Genomic DNA, 24,998 nt, shown 5'->3' with positions numbered 1-24,998 from the left:
AATATAGAACTGGGTAATATAGAACTATAGAATATAGAACTGTGAAATATAGAATTATAGAATATAGACCTGTGAAATATAGAATTATAGAATATAGACCTGTGAACTATAGAACATAGAACTGTGAAATATAGAACTCTAGAATATAGAACTCTAGAATATAGAACTCTAGAATATAGAACTGGGTAATATAGAACTACATAATATAGAACTGTGAAATATAGAACTATAGAATATAGACCTGTGAAATACAGAACTATAGAATATAGACTTGTGAAATATAGAACTATAGAACATAGAACTGTGAAATGTAGAACTCTAGAATATAGAACTGTGAAATATAGAACTATAGAATATAGACCTATAGAATATAGAACTGTGAAATATAGAACTATAGAATATATATTCTATATTGTATATTCTATATGTTCTATAGTTCTATATTCTATGAGAATAGAATCTATATTCTATATTGTATATTCTATATGTTCTATAGTTCTATATTCCATAAGAATAGAATCTATATTCCATATTCTATAGTCTATGTTCTATAGTTCGATATTACACAGTTCTATATTCCATAGTTCAATTTTTTTTAATTTAGTTTCATCAGTAACATAATTTAATAATTTCTTTGGAAACGATTTTCAATACATTTTTTTCTCACCTCGTAAGATATCCTTCATACAATAAAAAGAAACAATTATTCTATTCACATTTAACCGATACACAGGAACATTTATTCGATCCACTTTCGGTATAACACAACACATCACATCCACACCATTTATCACCGTATGAACATTACCCAGCCACTGAAAATATTCTCATACACTCCTAAAGGTACATTAAACCCGTTGAATAACTCCACAATTTCTCCTACATTTTCATTAATATTCCCCAATATTCGCGTCCCCCGTATCACATTCTCTACGCAAAATAAATTAAAAATATCACCGTATAAAACATTTTACCATTCGAAAGTCTCAAATATTAATCAAACAACGTTCCACCGCGCACACGATTATTCGATCAACGAAACATCGATGAGTATTCAACGCGAACGAATTTCCCCGATCCGTTCGTTTCTTCGTGAAATGGTTCGCGACCGATACGATCTATCGTCGAGCTCTCGAAGCCGTCTCGTCTCCACTTTCGAATTTCCTCTCGATTTCGCGAGCCGATTCATCGGTCAAGTTCTCCGCTGTGTATCACGATCGATTCCAACGTGGATGGTAGATAAGCATCGCCGTCGGCGGCGCCGCGAAGGGAGGACGCGTCCGTCGGTTGCAAACGACGCGTATAAGGCCCCGTAACGTGCACGCGTGATGGATCGTGCGTGCAACAAGAAAAGCCACGGCCGTATTACGCCGGTCTGGCACGGATCCTGCTTCTTTGTGAGGAAAACGTGCGTCACGAGTTCCTTTTTCATTCGACACGCGTACCCCTTGCGCGCTCCGTCTTCCTTCTTCCGTCCCCCGTACCCCGAACCTTCTTCTCCCCCTTTTCTCGTTTTCTACGCGTCCCCCGGTCCCACTGGCTCTGTCTCGATTCTTTACACTTTCTACGCGCCGCCTTTTACATTTTCCTTTTAAGCCTTCTTCGGCTCCACCCCGATCTGCATTCCCTTTTTGCTCGTTCTGTCTCTTGTTTCATTCACCCTTTCTACGGCTACCATTTCGCTTTCTTTTTTTCGCCTTTTTCTTTGTTTCTTTCTTTCTTTTTTTTCTTCGTTTCTCCGGGTTTTCCTTTATTTTCATCGGTTTACGCTTCGTTTACGGCGCGCGAGTTGTTACTCTTGTTTCGAACGACCTGAATAAATCGCTCGTCGTATACGAAATATAATTCACGACGGATAATAATGTAAACGTGCGTTAAAACACGCGTTTGTTTAACCGTGCCGAAGTTTCTGGGGTCTCTCGGGGTAATGACAATTTAATTGTAAAACCAGCGTGCGAATTGATCCCATCTCGAATTTCGCTCGAGAGATGTACATGTCGCTATGCATTCCCGACGAATCGAATTAATGAATTTCATATTCGATCGCTTTTGGACGAGCTTCGGAAAATTTTCATTACCTTGATCAAAAAGTTTTAGGACTTTATTCATAAAATCAAAAATACAAATTTATTCGTCCAAATCGATATGGTCCCCTTCAAAGTAGTCCCCATTGACTGCAATGCACTTGCGCCAGCGCTTGATCCAATCCTCGAAACACCGCTGGTACTCAATTTTCGGTATGTCCATCAGAGCCGTCTTCGATTTTGTCATGACCTCCTCTCGGGTACTGTAACGCGTTCCGCGAAGCGGTTTTTTAATTCGGTTGAACAGAAAAAAGTCGCAGGGAGCCAGATCTGGTGAATTTGAAGGCTGCTGGATAGTGTTCGTGTTGTTTTTCGTCAAAAACTCGCGGATAAGGATCGCATTGTGCGCCGGTGCGTTATCGTGGTGCAAAATCCACGAGTTGTTTGCCCACAAATCTGGCCTTTTTTGACGAATTGCTTCGCGCAAACGTCTCAAAACGCCCAAATAATATTCTTTGTTGACTGTCTGTTTTTCTGGCACGAATTCTTGATGCACAACACCATTGTAATCCATGAAAACCGTGAGCATCGCCTTCTTTCTTGACTGAAAACGACGTTCATCCTCGACCGACTCACGACCACTTCTGAAGCGTTCGTGCCATCGAAAAACATTTGATCTCGAAAGAGTATCGTTGCCGAAACACTTCTCCAACATATCCAAGGTCTGCGGACCGTTAAATCCGTTTTTTACACAAAATTTAATGCAAACTCGTTGATGCTCAAATGATGCCATTTTCAAAATCGAAGACACGAACAAAGGAGATGTGCTCAGTACAACGTAACTTTTACAAATATCAAGCTATGATGCTGAAATTGGAAGGAAGTGTTAATGACAGATATGGTAACCTAACAAAAAAAAAAAAGAAACAATCGGGTGATTGACAGCGACACACGGGGGGGACAGTCCTAGAACTTTTTGATCAAGGTAGTATACACACGTAACGTTGATTGGGTAAGATGGTTACTTTTATTATACAGTTGTTCGTGGATTTTTTATTCTACGTTTCTGTGCTTCGTAAGGGGATTGCGTAGTTAAATTTGAAAAATAACATTAATTTTCGACCAGCTGGAAAACGAATTAATTTTAAATCCAAGAGTAAACACGTTTCAACGTCTATCGGGGACACTGAAATTCAAACGATTGAAGTGAAATATAAATTCGCGGAATTGTAAATGGAACGTCACCCACTGTCGTTAACGCTGAGGGTGTTTCGTTTGAATAATATTTCAAGGTTCGATATTTGCACAAGCAGCACCCACCACCAGCATTCAAATTCCACAACGCGGTACTCGCAGTTGCAGTTGTCACAGTTTTCACTTGCATAATAACGGAGCATTATCTGACTTGGTGTATGCCGGATACGATTACCGCGAACGCTGGCGAGTGTTCAGCGTTTTCGCAACTTGGAAAAAAATCTGATAAAAATTCATTCCATTTTACGATCCGGCTACCGATGACTCACGGACGAATGGTGTGCCAGCGATTTCCCGGGAACGTTTTCTCGATGGTATCGTTTCGTTATCGTCGCACCAGAAACACATAAGTCGACCGAAATCGTTTCGAAGGATTCGTGCAAAAACGATTGCCACTTTCTCGGAGCCGAGGGGCTACGAATCTTTTATCCCTTATCAATAGCGATTGGACCGAGCTGTTTCCAGAAAATTGATCGATACCTTCACGCTTGGAATTGGAGTTTTTATATCGGTTTGTTTTAAGGCGCGCGAATTACGTGGCATTCGTCGATACTCGATACCTTAGTGTCGGTAGATAACAGATATGTATAGTACGCAGACGAAGAAATTGCATTTAGAGTTACGGCAGGTCGTATTCTTTCAAGGACTATCTCAGAATCTGCCAACAACTTCTACTGTACTTAAAGTTTTACTGTTTCGTTTCATACCTGCTTCAGTTTTAGTATGGGACGAATTATTTTATTTTCCAGAGCATGGAACAAGAAAGAATGATTTTTATCATTGAATCGGGTTATTTTATTGTACATTATTTTCTAAATCCATAATAATTATCCAAAGTGTATTCTGTTGTATAGTCACCATGGTTACGTTACATCAAAGAGGGAAATTATTATATTTTCCTATTTTTATTTCAAGACAATCAAATAGTTTTATCGAAGTCTTGTTGATTGACGTCCAGAAGAATAGATACATAATTAAAATAGAATAAAAGTCGAAAAACAATTTTGTCGATAGATTATAATAGAAACAGTTGTAGATAATTAAATACAAGGAAGAAGGACACTGGTAACGTTTCCTCGTTATTTATATTTCATACTTCAAAAATACATAGAAATAAATGGTAATCCGTAGGGGAGAAGGGATCGCTCCGTAAAAAAGGACAAGAATGTCCTGTCGAACTTTATTGACCGCCAAGGTCACACCCCCACCAACGACCCTAAACCCTCACTCTTACGCCTGCTGGTCGATTGGAGACACAGAGAGCGTGCGCTTGCATACTTGCACGAACAGAAGAGAGATAAGGAAGTGTCATAACTAAACAATATGGCGGAGATAGCGCGACAATAAATCCGCCTTGAATCATCAATAGCTTTCATAACTATTTGATATCGTAAAACAATTTTTAAGAATTGATACGTATCGATATTAATGAATACATTGCATCGATCTATTGAGTTGTTCGGAAAGTCGTTTCGTTTTTTCTTTTGGTAAAAATAAAACACAATTTTTTTAGACTGTATAAACATTTTACTAAATTATATATTCACCATTTTAAAAAACGAAATGACTCTCCAAACAACCTAATATTTATCGATAAAATGTTCAAACGTTAAATCACATCCAAGAGAAAATCGTCCATACTTTCATCGGCTGGATTTAAAATTCTCCCGCGAAAATTATCGATCTCGTTTAATGCACGATTCGATAAAAGCGATGTAGCTCCGTCTGGTCGTTCCCAGATCTTTTCTCGTTACCAGACTGCACAGTAAATCGGTTTTCGCGAAATGGAAATCGGGTCTGCGAGGTGACGGATTTGCTCCAGTTTCGAAAGCGTTTCTGTGTAGCAGGAAGTCGTGGAAACGATTATCGATCGTGATCGTAGGTCCGTTCTGAGTCACCGTGGCTCGAAACACCGATAAAAGGATCTAAACGGGTCCCCTTTGAACAAGCTGCTTAAATCTCGGAGATAAATTAAATATTCGAACAATCGAATTGAATCGGGCATCGAGCTGTTCAGAATTTATAAATTAAACCGAATTGGACGATTGGAAGTATTTCGATGTTATTTTCGTAGCTCGTTAATGTTAGAATCGTCACCCTGTGAACAATTTGCACACCCTGTATATTGGAACAGTATCGAGATAACTGTATATAGAATGGTATTGAACGAAACCACAGCTTCTAAACGCTGTCAGACAAACGTAACTATCGAGCAGTAATTGATACACAGTATGGACACCTCGTGCGTGCCATGACTTTCATCCACATAAATCGCATTCGGAATTAGATTCTTGTATAGTGATACGGTTCGAAGAATGGCATCCACGTAACCTTGCCTAAATGGAAGCTTCGAAAGTAATGCACTCCAATAAGGATGAGCTCGAGTCCAATCTGTTCCTATCGACTCAACAGCTAAATAAGGTGACAATTGTAAAAGTGAGATCAAAGTCTAGATCGATCGTATTCCAAATTGAAAAAGTGCGTTCGTAAATATGCGGTACGGTGCATCTTTGGTCAGTGTGTTTTATATAATAAAAAACAGTGTAAATTTATTTTTCAAATACTTTTATTTTTTTTTATTCATACATAAACGACAAATCTTTTATTGACAAGTCTACTTTTATTGACAGCTTTCTGCGTTCACGACACAGTTATAACAAGTTAATCTATGCAAGTGTGAAGTGACATTTTATAGTTATGCAAAGCGTGCATTTCTTCAATTTTTTTTTTTTTCTCGAGATCAAAATAACTCGATCCTACCATACCAGTTACGTAATAAGTATCTTACCCTATTGGTTGAAGATTATTATAAAAAATTTATACTACGAGCGGTTACTTTCGAAACAACATTGCACAGATATAAGTTGGACATTTTACTTAATATTTGCTTAAAAATTATGCATTTTGAAAATAATTGTGCAACAGATTTTCTTTCATTTTCTTTTATTGCTTATGTACAAAAGAGTCGATGTTCTCTCATCGTTAAACAAACTGCGCAATACCAAAGTTCAATGTATTAATAATATTAAAAATATCATTATTGACGGATTTCATATTCAGCTATTGTTTCCATGCTGCATGCATAATGCCACTGCATACTGCACTCCGTATATAGAAGTTGGTATCATTCCCGAATATATAGAGTAAACGTTCAAAGATAATCTAGATTATACTGTCGAGTTCGTCGGTGACTTCAGCGTAGAAACGAATAGGCCACAGGGTCAGTTGGTCGTAGACTAAATGGGTATAACATTCAAATACTTTCGAATAGGATCCATTATACCAACCGATAAAATACATATATGCAGTAAAGTATATAGGCTTGATCTTTACCATCGACATCATGAATGCATAAATAGTTATCATACAACGTTCCGTACAATCTTAACTATCTTTCGTGTCGTTGATTTTGAATTTTACTCGCATACAAAATACGTGTTCCGATCTTCCTAAAAAAAAAAAATGTCAAGGCAATTGGGATAGGAAATCCTACTCCACAGGATCAGTTTAGAATCAATATTACAATTTTCCAATTATTACAATTGCAGTGAATTAAAAAAAAAAATACAGTATTTCCTTCGAGGTGTGATTAAGATGTGTAATCGTAGTTTTTCTTTTTACCATTCATCGTGTTTAAACGCATCTTTTCATCGAACTATTGAGAATGAATAAAAATAGATAATTGATACAGCGACTGATAATTCTAACGAGAAAATTGTCTAAATCGCCCGAGACTCCGTTACAAACGTGTTCGTTGGTATCAAGTTTCCTTACATTATTGGGAATTAATAAGACCGAATTGGAAGTAATCTCAAAGTGTGCGCAACGAGCGAGAAAATGAAATCGGGATAATAACGTAACGATATTACGAGAAAATAAAGAAAACGTCGGGAATACCGCGTCCACACGTTCGATCTCGTCCCAACGCTCGATCTCCTCCGTAGTGGCGAGTAGTCTCGAGTGTTGCCCGAAACGGTCGCCAGGGGCGCTGCCAGTGACGCTCGACACAGGCCCGAACAGATAGTCGTGAGCCCGTCTGCCGTGCGGACGATCGTGTAACGCCGCTGCTCGTTTCACGTTTCTCGCGGCGTGCGTGTTCTTCGAAAAACGAGTGCCACCACCGTCCTTGGTAAAAGAAACGCGTGATGCTGGCTGTTCGTCTCAACGGTTCGCGCGCATTCCTCGGGTGCGGTGACGGTTTCGTCGTAGCACGGGACAGCTCGATCCTGTTGTCGTCGTCGTCGTCGTCGTCGTGGTGGTGACTCAGACCCTTTTACTTTTCTTCGTACCTCGTGCCCGACGAGGAAACATCTCGCGAGTCCCTTCCAGCGCGACGTTCGATCGTGATTCGACGCGTTCCGCGCGATCGACGTAAACGCGGTGGTCTCGAGTCGAAGTTTCGTCGTTCTGTGTTGCAGTCGTAACACAGACACCGTGTGCACGTATCTCTACGAGGCGACGAACGTTGTAGCGTAGCCGCGAGTGCATGGATCTTCGGTACGTTCGTGTAGGTTAATGGTATTCCGTGCATTCCTGGGGACCTTTTTTCTTCGTCCTTGACTACTCTGTGCGCCCGATTGTTGTGAACCTCGCTTGTGGTGTTAACGTCGTTTCGGGTGAATGTTCGCAAACCGTGGTGAACGTCGACCGAGGGAAAACGAGGAAACCAACCCCGGTGATTAACAGGTGTCGCGCGATAAACCGCGTCGCGATCCGTTCGCGATGGAATTTCGTGGATCGGTCGCGCGTAACACACGGCGTGGCTCGTGATTCCGCGAAATCGATCGTTCGACGGAGGTCAACGGGACGATAGTCGAGTGAAAACATTGCGCTCCGTGGCAAGAAAGGAAAACAGTTCGCGCTATCTACCTACACTGACGTTCCGCGTATCCCGGGCGAGGGTGACCGTATTTGTTTTTCTCGATACACGTGTTCCAGCGAGCGAGCGAGCGAGCGAGCGAACGAACGAACGAGCGGCGCGATACGTCTCGCCCCGTCTATATTTAGAGGAATCGGCCGAGCAAGAAATTCGGTGCTCGGGAGCCCCTCGATAACTGGCGCGTTCCTGGCCCTTGGGAGCCTTTCTCTCTCGCTCGCCACGCCGCCGAGACGGAACCGTACGGTGAATTTGTGGAAACTCCGACCGCTGGACCAGGAAGAAACGCATGCTGCGTTCGGGATAACTTGTCGTCTACTACGTACGAACGGAGCGGTGCGGAGGGGGACCGTGTCACGTCTTACGAGCGTTCGATGCGACCGTGGGGGGGTGCGTACGCGAGCGAGATGGGCACGCTTCTTATTACACGTATGAAAATATCGAACGAGTAATTTTTCCAAACCCCCCACGGAAACGGAACAACACCACCGCGGAACGAAATTTGTATTCCACCGTGCGTAAACTCTCGCAAATAGATCCCGCCGTGGCGTTTTATTCGTCGTCTATTATTGGAAACGAATTTTACCAGTTCGGGGTCCAACGACCGGGCTTTCCCGTGCGACAGCGCCCGTTTCGAATCGAAACGATCTCCATGGAACGATCGACGAGCGTCCATCGCCGCGATCGTCAACCGTGATAAAATCGTGACATGTGGTTCGAGTCACCGGCGTAGACATGTTGAATACAGAGAATCCCGAGGAGTCCCCGAAACGGAGATCGACGTTTTACGTGTCGTTGGACGGCGAGTCGCGTCAACCGTCGAAGATACCGAAAACGATCGGCACCGAGCCGGACAAGTTCGCCAGTAACACGTTCCCGATCAGTACCTCGAAAACGGTGCCGAACGTCATTCTCACGCGCACATTGAGCAACAACGAGTCGATCTCGAGCGGGAAGAGAACGGACGAGTCGTTCCCGGAGTCCCGGGGCAAGGTGCAGTCCCTGACGAAGATCTTCGAGACGCCCAAGAGCGAGCAGGTCGGGAACGGGTCCGAGCAGAGGAAGAAGGTCGAGAGGACCAGGTCGTTCAAGACCATCGAGAGATTCCAGAGCCGGTTCACCGGTAGGAAGGACGCCGGTAGAAAGGACAGCCGACTGAACAACACCATAGCGTGTTTCGAAGTCGAGGATGACGATTCGAAGAAGAAGGAAACGGAGAAACGTTCCACGGCGAAGGTTCACGAATCGAAGACGAACGGGACGGCAAGGAACGGTGCCACCGAGGCCAGGAACACCAAACAGAACGGGAACACCACGTTCACCAACTTGTTGATACGGAGGACGCACAGCACCAAACTGGCCAGGAGCACAAGTACTCTGGTGAAGGTGGCGGGCAGGCACGCGTCGGTCGACAGCCCGTGTGCCGTCGCGACGACCACGACCACGACCACGACCACCGCCGCACCCGCTAGAAACGAGAATCATCATCGTTCCGGTAGCGAGAAGTCGAAAGACGACGAGACGACGCCCGACGATTCTGTCGCGGACAACGACGAGGGCACCGAGTCCTCTGTGTTCGAGGACGCCGACGCGGACGCTGGGATACATTCAGGTAACGTTGTACCTTTTTGTTTTTTTTTTCTTTTCTTTTTTAGTTCGTGTTACGCAAGCGTACGAAGTAACGTTCGCTTGGATTTTTTTACTCGTTTCGTAATTAATGGAAAGTCGTAACGAGAAATGGATTTCAAACGGGCAAGTACGCATAGGTTAGGATTGTATTTCATACGATCGTTGTTTTCGTACGCTCTGGCACCGTGTTGCCTCGATAGTATATTTAATAATATTGGAACGATACGTTCGACCTTGTTTGTTTGTAGTACTGTACAGAAGTGTTTGTACAGGATCTTCGACGAGTCCTTCGTTACTTTCGATTTTCTCGATTGGTTATATTTTTAGAGTCGAATTATACTCGAATATTTATCTATTTTTCTGATAGTAGTTTTTTGATAGTTTTTGCCACGCAATTGTTGGCACCACGGAGAGGGAAGTGGTTTCAAAGATGGCGGTCCGAGATGTCGAAAACTTATCAATTTTATTAAGAAAAATGTATTAGAGGTAGTACGTTCTGTGCATAACATTCTATTTGCATTTGCAATCGGTGTGACGCAGTGTAGCTGATCCGTTCGTGCTATTTATCTTTGGATCAGTTTTCATTTCTAAGAAACAATGTATTCCAGTGAAGTAAGTTGCAATAATAGATTTCCATTGAAAATATCTTTGTATATATATAAAACTATATATAAGAAACGAGGTTTTCGATATTTCAGACCACCACTATTGTAATTCTTGAGGCATAAATGAGCCAAACGTTTCATGGTAACAAAGACTACTTTTTAATCGAAGGATTAAAAAGAGTTAACGATACATGAAATGATTCATGTGGTGAAACAAATAGAATATTCGGTAAAGTATAGAGAAAGTATATATTGGGTTTGAAAAGTAATTTCGTTTTTTAAAATGGAGAATATATAATTTAATAAAATGTTTATACACTCGAAAAAAATCGTGTTTCATTTTCACAAAAAAAAAACAAATTACTTTTCGAACAACCCAATATATTTTCACACGGTCGAGTATATACTTTTAAGTTCGTCGAGTACCAAGGAGACTTTCGAGTCTCTTCACGAACAACGCTCGATCAAACATCGATCTTCCATTATTTCATACGTCATTATGACACACGAACTACCTCTCGAAACTTTCAAACTTCCAAACTTCCATAGTCTCAGGTGTCGAACACATTCGCTAACCGAAAAATGGGCAAAATTCTTATCCGGCTGAGAATCACATCTAACGGATAGAAGAGGTTTTTTTTTCTCCGTTATCGGTCGAATGCAAACAAAGATTGTATTTCACGGTGAAAAGATCAAAATTTATTCAGCTGCGCGTTGTTTTCGTACCTGTTATTCGAACGAAGGAAACTTAACCAACCAGGAACTTAACGGCGTGGAATCGTGCAGCGAAACACTACAATTTCTCAAAGAAACAGGAATCATGAACCTCGTGTAACTGACCGATTCAACGGTTAATCTTCGAGTCGATTTATTGCTCATTTACTCGCGAACGTGGTCGCTGATACTCGAAAGGGGTATTTGAAATTTAAAAAGAAAGAAAAAGAGAAATAGAAATTCCGTTCATCTTTAACAACAGTACTCGTGATCTGAGCGTTCTACATGTTTCATTTACTGCGTATGTACTCGCGAATGTGGTCTTTGATACTCGAAAGGGGTATTTGAAATTAAAAAACAAGAAAAAATAGAAATTTCATCCATCTCTGACAACGGTACTCAAAGGTTGAACGTTGTAAAGGTTTGATTTATTGCGTATGTACTCGCGAATGTGGTCTTTGATACTCGAAAGGGGTATTTGAAATTTAAAAAAAAAAAGAAAAAGAAAAATAGAAATTTTGTTCATCTTTAATTCAGTACTCGTGATCCGAACGTTCTAAATATTTTATTTATTGCTTATTTACTCGCGAATATGGTCTCTGATACTCGAAAAGGAATTTAAAATTAAAAAAAAAAAAAAAAACTTTTTAAAAATAGAAATTTCCTCCATCACTGACAACGATACTCAAAGGTTGAACGTTCCAAAGGTTTGATTTATTGCGCATTTACTCGCGAATATGGTCTCTGACACTCGAAAGGGGGATTTAAAATTAAAAAGAAGAAAAAAGAAATAGTAATTTCGTCCATCTCTGACAACGATACTCGGTAGCCGAACGTTCCAGGCGTTCGATATTCAAAAGAAAAGAGCAAAGGGTCACCGTAGGGTCGCACGAATGTTCGACAGAGGGAACCTACAATCGTGGCGGGCTTTTTCTTTGGAACCCTAAGGCGGCAGGTGGTTGAAGCAGGCTGCTGCATAAGTGGGTCCTCCGTGTTCTTAGCGCAGGTCCTCGATAAACACGAGCTCCTCGAACGCAGGAAGCCCCGATCCAGGGCTACGACGTCGCGACGAAGAACAAAATGCCCTCTAATTAAAGGTATGCTTCCCTAAGACCTTCGTTAACCTTGTCACCCCTCGGTCCCGTTACGTCAAGCGGTTTATAAATATTTAGCATTGCGAGTCAGGGTCTTATTACGGGCGGCGCGATCAATTAAACTTAATTCTGCGTGAAATTCAATTAGCTACGGGCCTGGATGGAGTCTCTCCATTAGGTGTGACTTTAACGCGAGAATAAGTTCGCTTTGTTTGCGGCAGCTCGAGCGAAAATCCTTGTCATTTCCCATGATACATAAAGATAGTTCTATGTTGCGCGTAACGAATCCTCGACTAGTTTCTATGAAGAACCATACGAACCGGATATGTAAATTGCATCGAAACTTTTCAAGTATCGGTGCGGTTAGGATGAGACACCCAGGGGATCGAACTATAGCTGGGTCGAGAGGGAACCTTGCTAGCTCTGCGTGCGATAGTTACCAATCATTGTATCAGTTTTGTTGTGTCGGGAGAAAATTGAATCGAATTATACCTGGATTACTCGGCGTAAGAAACTTTCGGACGAACGGAGCGAGTTTGTATTATTTTTCAAGCAAGTGAATATTGAAGTCTTTCGATCTTTCGTATCACAGTATTAAATATATATACTCTTGGAAGTATCTATTCGGAATTTCCATTTGAATATTGGTCCTCTTCGCGATGCTCGATTATCTTGTAAAAATTTAAATAGAAATACACATCTATACTTTTTCGATTTGTTTGTTGTCTTCGCGTAAGATAATTTGAAAGTAAACTTTCTTTTTTAATTATGTATCTTCGATATTGAACGCAGGTTCGTTCCGAACAAATAACGAGGGCCTGTTAAAAAATTCCTGCAAATAAGAGCGCGTTGGGAGGATGAAATGTTGGTTGGTCGTAAAAAAATTCGTGAATTTAATCGTGAATTACGAACTAAACGTATGCATCGGTATCTTCGAAGGGGTTAAAATAACTCCGAGGGGCTCCGGTCTCATCATCACTCAAGACACGATCGGCGAAAGAAGAAAGAAGAAAGTGAAGCGTTACTTGCAACTACGTGGCAGGAATAACGCGAATTTCTTCGAAGGAACAGGTGATAGGGTCTCGCCCAGGGTCCGTAATCGTCCGTCCTTAATTAAGGTGGCCCTCAGCGGGTCGAAAAAGAAATAAAAAAAAAGCTCCTGTTCGCTCGCTCGTGCAATTTCTGACCGCCTAACGGGACCGATGAATTCGTCGGTGAAATCGCGAATTTCGATCGCTTCCTGAACTTGATTTACGAGAGTACCCTTGCTCCCTTCAGCCCTTCGGTTCTATTCGATGCTTCGTCGTGATTTTCGACGCTTCGATTTTGTAGTTTTTTTTTCCTTTTTTTTTCTTTTTTAGAAACATATCAATCGAGAATTTTAGCCAACACCGAACGAATCGTTACTTTTTATCGGTACGTTCGCTTGGGTAGGCAAAACGTTTTGCATATGGTTCGTAAATTTAATACCGAAATGTTCCTGCGTGCTATGTAACGAAATTCGAGTCTCTTTTGAGCGCTCTGAAATTCAGTCCATCGAGAGTTTCCAATTTGTTTGAAATTTAACACGTAGGCAGAAAATTGAAAAATGTTGGACTTGTGTCTTTTTTAGCGATTGATGTTCGTATTCGAGGGGTGAAAACTACCCCCAAAATCGTGGACGGAATATCTATTTGTTTGAACGTTTAAGTTATTAGCACCGATACACACGTTCAATATGAAAAAGTTTAGCTTATAAGGAACAATCACAAGGGCTTAATTGTAATTTTATCGAGTCATAGGTGTCGCCAGTGTGGCCTATTGGATACTTATAAAAAAGCCAATTGCTATTCAGATTTTACGAGTGCTCGTGAAAAATGGAATGTTTGTCATTCTTGGTATTTTTTTTAATCCTCATTATTATTTTCAAGTAATCCATAATTTTGAGGGTACTTTTCTCCCCTTGATATCGAACCGTACAGAAAAGATACATTTTAAATATTTTCCAATGCTCCGTCTGTGTGCGAAAAGTTTCATAAATAATCGTTGTTCCTTCTCTGAGTGTAGCTTGAAAAATTTGCAAATTCTCGCGTACTTGGAAAGTTCGAGATCCGTTGGAAAACTGAATCATTGGTCGCAGTGGGTTTCCTCGGCTTTCGAAATTCGTGCACGTACACACGTGCACCATTTGCAAATGTGTTCGAACTCGAGCTTGTTTGGGACTGCGTGATTCATAAACTTATCAGAGCGAAACAAGTTCCACGTGCTAACAAAACGAAACAATCGATTTATCGTGTAGCTGCGCGCTCGGTCGAATCGCGGATAAACCGACAAATTTTCGCGTATTGGTCAATTAAACGCGTAAAGCAACGTTTCTTTCGCGATCTCGGGAATTATCCACCAAAATTCGTTCATACGCGCAAAAGTTGTTTCAATCGTTTAGCAAAGTGCGCGTTAAATTCTTAGAAAGAGAGAACCCCGACATGCCTTGAGACTCATTTACGTCCGGAAGCAAATAATTAACGCTCGTTACACGCTCGACTGGTGTATTCGAAAGAGCATTTAACGATCACTCGCTCGATTTCACTTAGCCCTTTAACCCTTCGGGCAACTTTTCCGAGCGAAACGCGTGATCTTTGGATAATTCTCGTTCTTATCGAACGTTGAATTTTTACCAATTATCGAAATTCTTCGTGCATCGTGAGTAATTTTTAATTAAACGTATTTCGATCTTCTGTAGCGCGCACATCGCTGGTAACACCTGTTAAGGCACGACGAAAATTTCCTAACAGCGTTTACCATTTATTTTTCTTTTTCACCCAGCAACTCCGTAACTAACTTTTTATTCACTCTCGTGTCTCGACGCGTACGCGTTTTCTAATTTTCTCGCGCAGCCTTACTCGACGTGTGCATAATGTTTCTTCTGAAATTGCTTTTCTTCCGAAATGGGAACCCGGAAATGTTGATAATTGTAAATGATGCTCGCTTGGTCTTTGCAGGTATGTGTATGACCTGTGGATTGTTTAATCGGTGAATATTGTATAATGGTTTCTTATACAGGGTATTCGAAAAACTTTGCTTGCGTGTTTAGATCATTTCGGATAAAAAATATGATGTATACAATAGGTCTGTTTCGTTTCGTTCGTCAGTTGTATAAAAAATAATATATTGGACATACTTGGGAATAATAATTTCGACGTATTTAGTATATTCAACTTTTTATAGATATAATAATTGTACATTTCTTTGTCAAAAGATATATATAAAATACGGTACTATATAAAATTTCCTTTGACAAAATACTACATATACATTAATACCAATAGTTAACATTATACTACATATTATTCTGCCCAAGAAAATTCCTTCCGAGAACCAAACATTCCGCATCTCGTATAAATTATAAAGAATTATTAGAATTCAAAAAAATTCGACCAAACTCCACATAAAACTTTAAATCAGGAACGGTCGAAATATACAGCTAAATACAAATTCAGACCAACGAATAAAATCTACAATTTTCTCTTCGACGAAGAAAATTTTACTCGCCGGAAAAAAAAAATGTTCTCTCAATTCGAATTCGACTCTCATCGTTAAACGAGTATTTTTCGTCTCGCCGTTTGACAATCGGGTCTATCGCGTTTAGTGCCCCGTTCAACGATCCTTCCCGTAAAAGAAAGGAATTTATCAATCGAACAAAAGCGTGTCGTAGACATCCGCCGAGCTCTGAAATATTCATACGAGCGGTGCTCACGTCCTCTCTGCTTACGCGCGAGCGCGTTCACGCTGGTCGTACGCCCGGATCATTAGAGCGGGGCAGAAATGACGTGGAACTGTTCTCGTTCCTCGTAATCCCTCGATCATTGTCCGCGAACGATTTGTAAAGGCCTGGAAAAAAAAAAGGACGCGCACACACGCTCGCGCGCTCGTATCAAAGGGAGCGAAAGAAGAAGAAGAAAAAAAAAGAAAGGGAAAAAGAATGAAAAAAGAAACGAGAACAGTAAAAGCAACGATTTTCGTTCCGTGGGATCGCGATGGAGCTGCGAACCGTGATGTCATCGCGATTTTTCACAGAGAAGAGGGGAACGTGGAGCTTGATCCATTAAGCGCTCGTTCGCTGCGCAGAGTTTCCACGTTTCCACGGAAATGTGAAAAAGGAACTCGTGAAAAATTGAATTCGCCTCGTGGGGCACACGGTGGGGTACGACTCGGGGGGAGAGAAAAAAAAAGAGAGGAAATCGGGACAGATAAACGACTCGGTCGAGATCGAGCGTAACTTATCTGGCGATATTGGCGCAATATGGCTCGAGAAGCAATATCGAGCGATATCGAGTGTTGACCTTATGGCGCTTTTAGGGAAAATCGGGCATGCGTGTCTGGTGCGCTTCGATCGAGTCTGTAATACTTCCACGGGGCGTGGACGATTATTTTTTTCTTCTTTCTTTCTTGTTTTTTAACTTCTTTTTCAATACTGAGAAATTAAATTTGTTTTCTTCACGCGTGTTTCTTATCGCGCTCGCCCTTGGGTGTACACTACTAGTCGAAAGTTGGGGAGAAGGATTTTTATTTTGATGGAAAGGCTCGAGCGAGGAGAGATACAAATAACTTGCTCGTTACTCTTCGAATTTGAATTTTTTATTGTAGAATGAAATATTTTGTGGTGAAGATAGGACAGTTTATTGATTTTGATCGATTGAAATTTTTTGTTTTCTTCGTGTTGGGTTTCTTAAAATAATTGACTGATTTCTGATCGAAGACACTCGATCTGCTCGAAGAAGATAATGGATAAAACACGGAGCTGTATTTTTTGTTAGGATAGTAATGGATAACTATGAGTAAGTCTGAAGCTTTTCGTGGAAGTTGAATCGTGTAAACACTGTTATGTGTTTGAGGGAGAATGGAACACTCTTGGGTTTAGAAAAATATAACACCATCGATGGAGTAAATGTAAACAAGGTCGATTAACGTTCGATCCATTGGACGAATTGGATTCCCTTCCTATGCACAATCTCAGTTCCGAAAATTGATCAAAGTTCGATAGAACCGTATCCTTAACAAAGAAAAAAAACTTTTCTTAATATCCAAATTAGAAATAATATAAAATAAAATTTTTCTTTCCCTTTAGAATACATTCGAGGTGCAATCTTAATTCCGAAAATGACTCAAAGTTAGACAGAGCCTCGCGAGGAAAAACTTTTCATAATATCTAAATTATTTTTTGCTCCAAGTATCAATATCAAAAAATAATTGAAAAAAAAAAAACATACATTCCTACACTAATCCAGTGACCAAATTCTTCTCTTAGCGAGTATAAACAGCCTACAAATGCAAAGAAGTAACAAATACAAACGTACGAATTGAAACTGACAGAGATTTGTAAATGCAATGATAACGAGATATTTGATCGTCTGGATAAATTATATTCGTTGTACAATTTCGGAAATGTGCGTGTTTCGGACGACAGGGGGCCGAGAAAATGTTAACTAAGTCATTGTTGGCAGTGAAATAATAGAGCAACGCTTGTTGTATTAATTGTTTGCGGTAACGAGGGGAAAAGAACTTCAGGATCTCGTTCTCGTTGTCGGTAATTGTACTCTAATTGCGAACACTCGGCGCAAAGCGGATGAAACGTACACCGAGAATGAAACAATTTCAAACCGAGCGGTTGAATGTAGGTCTCTCGTTATGAAATGATTTCGAAATGACCGTGGACGTTACTTAATTCCGGCCGATCGTGCTTAACAATCGATATACCGACGTGATCTTTAAGAACACAACAACGGTACACGTTCGTGAGATTCTCTGTTAAAAATTCCAACCGAAAATATTCATATTGGCACGTGATTGTCCGTAACGATCGTAGAACGTGTTTTGCTCTACTCGTTGGAAATTTTTTTTTTTATTTACGCTATGAACCCAGTACAGGGTTATTAGCAGCATGCACATTGATGTGCATACTAACAGTACAAAGCAAGAAATGGAATACATAAGTTAAGATTACCCGAAGATACATCGTTATGTATCGTTATACATAAATAAATGCTTATTACTAGTGATTGTGATACGAGTACGATAGCCGAGCCAAAGTCAAGTTTCTGGAAACACAGACACGTGTGTAAATACAAGGAACGCGAAAGACTTATCTCGATTTCAACTGTTTATAACTCGTGATCGACATTCCGTACCGTACAATGGCGAAGCAAGCTTGTGGAATTTAAATTTAATTAATACTACGCGAACGAAACCTTTCGTTTCTCGATTTAAGGAAAAAATCAGACCAATATGGTTTTTATCCTCCATAGAGTGTTTATAATTTCCCGACGAGGATTACAATAGGATGGTTCGAGGTATTAAGGAGAAATTGCATCGTTCGAAGAGATTAAAAGGGATATTTGTGGTAAAACATTTTGTAACTCGAGGAGATTAATCAGTTTAGTTATGGTAAAAAATTGTGTGGCTCGAGAAGATTAAAAAGTACAGCTGTGGTAAATCACCTGTGTAGTTCGAGATGACTACAAAGTACAAAAATGTAGTAAAATTTATGTAGCTCGAGAAGATGAAAGTACACTTATGGGAACAAATTACGTACCTCGAGATTTAGTTTACTCTTATACAAGAAACAATATTGCGATAAAATTACTTGGACGATATATAAATCAATATCGTCGATTTTCGTTCATTTTTTATTCCATGGACTTTTCAGAGACACATCGTATATTCGTGCACACACTTGCGAATATATATATATATATATATATATATATATATATATATATATATATATATATATATTTATTTATTTACACAATACACGCGTCACGAATCGATATCGCTCCCCGAGGGATTGGACGTTGTATTCGAAACGCGATTACGTCGATTCGTTCGACGAAGAAGACAAATATTTTTTTTTTCTTTTGCCTTTTTGTTTCTCACTCTTCGTAAGAAATCTGAAACGTTCCACGTAAATTCTAAATAACAGTTTCGCGTGTCGTAACATCCACGAGCCTCTACGTAGGCACTTTGTTCCCGTTAATAAGAAAACGGATCATCGTCGAGGGATCGAGCGAAACGATTTCTCGAAACGAGCCGATCTAAAAAGCCAGGATTTCCAGTTAACGGTAGTTCCATGATGGAATTTGTTTATCATTTCCATCGAGATCCAACGAGTGGCATCGAGCCACGTATTACGGCGGGATCTCTCGTGGTCCTGTGGATAGAATGAATCAAATCCACGAGCAGGAAATCGCGTCCTTCCGCGAATGGTCGAACGTGAGAATACGCCGGAAATTTATTCCCAGCGGATTTCACGGCGGTCTTCGATTCTATGCAGAGGAGACGGCCATTACACTTCGCGACTTCGCTTTCTCACGATCGGTTTTCCAGCGAGAGTTTCGTCGATCGGAACATTCGAACGAAGCCTGCCCGTAAACCGCGTCTCGATCTTCGATCGATGCTTCAAACTTTCGAAGTTTCAAACTTTACACTTCGCGACTTCGCTTTCTCACGAGCGGTTTTCCAGCGAGAGTTTCGTCGATTGGAACATTCGAACGTGCCTGTCGCGTCTCGATCTTCGATTGATGCTTCAAAGTTTCAAATTTTCAAGTTTTCAAAGTTTCAAATTTTCAAGTTTTCAAGTTTTCAAGTTCCAAATTTCCAAGTTCTCAAGTTTCCAATTTTCAAGTTTTCAAGTTTTCAAGTTTCAAAGTTTCAAATTTTCAAGTTTCAAGTTTCAAGTTTCAAATTTTCAAGTTTTCAAGTTTTCAAAGTTTCAAATTTTCAAGTTTTCAAGTTTCAAATTTTCAAGTTCCAAATTTCCAAGTTCTCAAGTTTCCAATTTTCAAGTTTTCAAGTTTCAAAGTTTCAAATTTTTAAGTTTTCAAGTTTGAAGTTTCAAATTTTCAAGTTTTCAAGTTTGAAGTTTCAAATTTTCAAGTTTTCAAGTTTCAAATTTTCAAGTTCTCAAGTTTCAAATTTTCAAGTTCTCAAGTTTCAAACTTTCAAGTTTTCAAGTTTCAAATTTTCAAGTTCTCAAATTTGAAATTTTCAAGTTTTCAAGTTTTCAAGTTTTCAAGTTTTCAAACCTTTTCAAACCTCTGCGCGTGTACGATCAACGTCTAGACCTAAATGAATACCATTTTTAAGCATCGAATAAGGAACGAGTAAATTTTTAAACGTTGCTCGTTCGAGCAATGAACAAGTGTAATCTTGATTGCTCGATTATATTTAAATATCTTTAAACGATGGTTTCATCGTAAAATTTTGCAAATTTTTACAAATTTTACCAGCTGACGATGATTGACGAGAAGCAACGAATTTAAATAGTGTGAATTTCACGTTGAAAAAGAAGCGAATAAAAATTAGACGTAATTTAATTGAAAGTATGAAAATGTACGTAGACTCTCTCCTCTAATTAGAGTAGAGTCGTTAGGTGTTGATAGAGTATGAAAAAGTTTTCATGGTACTAAATAGGACCTCGATTTCATTTCTTATTTCATTTCTCGCGATTATTTACCGAATTTTCGTTACAAAGTTGAAACGCGACGAAAGAAAATCGAAACTTACGCAAGAGTATCGTTGCGGTTACTATTAATACGAATGTCAATGTTTGCTCGATAATGTTCGACTTTTACGGAGGAATACGAGTTACTGGGAATTACCGTGAGAAGCAATAATATTTTCCCGCGTAGAATTGTTGCTTTTGAAACGATGCCATTCTAACAGGCGGCATTGCAATTACGAAGTGAACGGATTTCTTTCTTTTTGCCCTGCGGCCCGGTGTGCGTGAGAACCGACAGTAATAACATTTGGCGGACAGAACGTATTTAAAACAGTGCCAACCTATTATTTCGTATTTTCCATCATTTTTACCGACTTTCGCTCGGTAAAATGCGTTTCACCGTTACCGTTGATCTTATCGATCATGTTGCTCGGCATTAGTTCGCGGACGTAAAGTTTTACTGGGTCGGTGCGAAAGTTGTTTTCGTTTTCGTTTTGTTACATATTGTCCGTATAAGAAGAACAGAAACGTTTCAGTGGGTCGATTACTGGAAACAATTGCGTATTCTAATAACAAAGTTACAAACTTGTGTATAAATAGTCTTTTGTTCTGTATACCGACGTGCATGGAAAGTAGTTTGATACGATTGTAGAGATCGGTTTCTTGGATGAATGAATATTCGTGTTGAATGGAACGAAGAAGATCGGATTTATTATGGATGGAAATCGTGTAGTAATAAACGTGAGAATAGATATTTGAGAAAGGAATTTATTCATTTATAATGAAAGTATAGTTACGAATAACTATACGCGAGCAGTTGTGGGTAAAAAACAATTCTACGAAGCAAACCTCGAAGCAGTAAAAATTCTCGAATGGAGCATAAAATATAACGGGAGACACGGGAGTACTGTATTATAAATTCAAGGTTAACGAAATGTATACAAGTATAAATCATCCGTGTGATATTTGAAAAGTGTACTGTACGATACTTTACATTCGAAGAGATCGATAGGAGTTGAAAACCGAAAAGGCAGACAAAAGGCCTTTGAATTCGTTCGAAAAGAAGGCGTGGTCTTTTAAAGAAAGGTATCGGAGTATCGCCAACGTTGCTCGTCCCACGATCGTTGAATGTTGCTCACAAAATTATGCACGTAACATACCCAAGCGTACGAAACTTTGTAAAATAATTAATATCAAATGAAACGTTTTATCTAGAAGGTAATCGTTGAAACGATATCTACGAAGATGTCAAATTTATTACGTTGAAATATTGCACGAATAGTGTTCTATATCTGGGTACGTATCGAAATAAAAATTGTCTCGCAAAGATAATAAATACCGTACGAGTTGTTCAAACAGTACTCGTGGAATCTCAGTGTCTAATTTGTTATTTGAAAATGTTGCACGATAAACATTCATTTCCATTCGTATGTATTAAAATAAAAGTTGTATCGTATCGTGCGATACAATATTGTTAAACGATTGATTGAAAGTCTTGCGTCATTTCTGTTAGTTTGCATTGAACTTGGTGGAACGCTTCCATGCGAAACACATGATTTAAGAAGAGCGTCGAGCGACAGAAAAAATGTGTCGCGATAAATAACTATCGTCGGCCCACTCTCGTCTCTCAGAGCGAACCATTTGTTTGCGTAAACAGTGTAGAAGTTCGTCAACCTTTTAACCCGTTTATTATTCGCCGTGTGTAAAACACATTGCGAGTGAAATGGTAAATTCAGAGTTATGTAAATAATAAAATGGAAAATGAGAATAGCATATGATAATAGAATGGTAAGTAAAACGAAATATTATACGCATCGTTTAAATAAGTGATTCTAATCTTCTTCTGACGATCACTTTCACTTACTACTGTAATAATTCATTCCGTTATTTTATTTCTGCAAGAGAGAAAAATTGGAAAATAAATTCGTTAAAAATTCATACTTTTAATAAGAGATATCGAACTAGAATTTTCTCCAAGTTTTACACCTTTCTTTCGAGCAATACAACTTTAATATTTTTATCGTATTATATTTTTAAATCATTTGCAGTCTTCGATTATTCTCAGTATAATTCAACAAATCTAAATTAATTTTTACAATAATTAATACAATAAGACGTACATATACCGGATAAAGGGTCAACAGATCGAAAATAAAAAATTCCTGAGAGTGAAAAAATTTTCCCGCGCACTTCTAAACGAAATAGTTTTTCATTTTCGCTTCCTGATGTCGAGTGGAAAATGGGCCCAAATTTTTCCTAAATTTCGTCTGCAATTATCACGCTCCGTTACACTCTGGATGCTTTCACTTCGCGAGAACAAAACGTGCGTTCTGTATCACCTTGTCGCATTCTCTTGTCTCCGGAAGAAGAAAAATGGTGTCACCGTGTTTGAACTCGGTCGTCGGATTTCCTTTTTTTATTTTTTTTTATTTTTTTTTGCGTTCGAAGACGAATCATCTTCCGCCGGTAGGGTCGACGCGGTCCTAAATACACACGGTTACGAACGAACCCGAATTTACGCGTCCCTCCGCGTTATTGTTGTGAAACGAGTCGTGCATAAACATCGGAGAATCGTGTCGTTGAATGGGCCAGGAACGATCCACGTAACGAGACAAGGGCTCGCGCCAATTTTTCTTTCGTACGTGATCGCACCGGGTTAGAGTTCATTGGATCAGCGGGGATTTCAACGAGGGCAAGCGCGATATCGAGACGTGGTACAGTGAGTTGAAAAAGGATCGTTCAGGTGAGAGTAAGAGACGAATATGATACGTCGATCGAATTCACTTTGTCGATTACGTGTAAGTGTATTTAAAAGTGTAAAAATGATTGTACAGTAGGGTGTTCCGATAGTATAATAATCGCTTTTCAGATATCAAAGTTCACTTATTGAAATAGGAATTAAAATTGACGGTTTTAAATAGGATGGATATGTTGCGTAAATAATCGTGTGTTGGTATTCGAATACGAGAGGTCCTACTGTATATTTATCTTAGTCGTTGAGAGAATTAAATAAGCAGATTAAATAGTAGATTGTATAGTAGATAAAATAGATAGATTGAATAATTTGACCAAAGGCTTTGATACAAAATGTGGAGGATCATCTTTGGAGGATACTGTATTTAAAAAAGTATATTGATTCTGTTAACTAACACAGGGATGAAATTAATTGGAATATATAAATAAGGAACCGAGAAAAAGTAGTGTCCTGTCATCTACACAATCTGCATATCGAAATTAAATATATCGGATCTGAAATTGGCTAAAAGTAAAATCATGTTCGATAATACAACACGTTGAAAAATAATAAATATCGCACCGGTTCTTCGGTTAGAATGATCTATGTAGTAAAGTTGTAGCATTAACAAGGACAGTATGTTAATTCGCATTCACAATACAGTGCTCGTTTAAATTCCCAAGGTGCAAATATTTAAACTTGTTAACCCCTTCGGCGTAACGGAATTCTAACTGTAACTACAACGGCGTTCGATTTATAAACCCGAGTTTCCAATAAAAATACACTAACTGTTCGATACGCGTGCTATATCGATCACGTAAACTGTTATCGCGCGCAAACTAAAACTTCAAATATATAAATGAAATCCTTACATATATTTCAAACGTCTCGAAACAATATCATTCAGGTCCTCCTCGTTACACCACAATAAAGAACAAAATTTCGATCTGGAAATACGATAAAGAATAAAAGAAGATACGAGTACATCCGAGTACAAGATCAACGAAAAAGTTAGTCAATTTCTTACCTTCTTCCAACTTTACATTAATATTCTATTCTTTACTATATTTTACGAAGATTCAATAAATTCGAAGCATCGAAATTATGTTAATACCTATAACAAAGCTTAGAACCATCTCTTCTCAAATCCTCGATCCTTTTTCAAATTTCTCGATTGCCAGTTCGCGGAGAAATTTCCGTTCGACGTTCATCCGCTCGAGAATTATTCAAAAATCCTCACAAAGTAGCGGTGTGGCGTCTAGTTACTTCGAACGAGGCGTCTAGTTACTATGAACGAGGCGTCTAGTTACTTCGAACGAGTCGTCTAGTTACTTCGAACGAGGCGTCTACTTACTTGGAACGAGGCGTCTAGTTACTTCGAACGAGTCGTCTAGTTACTTCGAACGAGGCGTCTACTTACTTGGAACGAGGCGTCTAGTTACTTCGAACGAGGCGTTTAGTTACTTCGAACGAGTCGTCTAGTTACTTCGAACGAGTCGTCCAGTTACTTCGAACGAGGCGTTTAGTTACTTCGAACGAGGCGTCTAGTTACTTGGAACGAGGCGTCTAGTTACTTGGAACACGGGGTCCCG

General features: G+C 39.6%; 1 protein-coding gene across 13 annotated transcripts in view; it reads left to right on the top strand.

Moving 5' to 3' along the window:
• The window catches only part of Raskol (Ras GTPase-activating protein raskol), a 381,465-nt gene that overhangs the window by 255,460 nt on the left and 101,007 nt on the right, over positions 1 to 24,998 (top strand). For 2 of the 13 annotated variants that reach the window (XM_076327827.1, XM_076327829.1), the window contains exon 1: positions 7,338 to 9,766. The exons of 9 other annotated variants lie outside the window; for them this stretch is intronic. In XM_076327827.1, coding sequence (XP_076183942.1) covers positions 8,890 to 9,766 — 877 coding nt within the window. In that variant the 5' untranslated portion in view covers positions 7,338 to 8,889. Of the gene's footprint in view, positions 1 to 7,337; positions 9,767 to 24,998 lie in introns of those variants that run through there. 2 more of the 13 variants (XM_076327826.1, XM_076327825.1) reach the window with 2 other exon arrangements.

The sequence above is a fragment of the Ptiloglossa arizonensis genome, chromosome 2 (assembly GCF_051014685.1).
Source record: "Ptiloglossa arizonensis isolate GNS036 chromosome 2, iyPtiAriz1_principal, whole genome shotgun sequence".
Lineage (NCBI taxonomy): Eukaryota > Metazoa > Arthropoda > Insecta > Hymenoptera > Colletidae > Ptiloglossa > Ptiloglossa arizonensis.
Note: the sequence above shows the minus strand (reverse complement) of the source record. Positions and strands in the feature narration are given on the sequence as shown.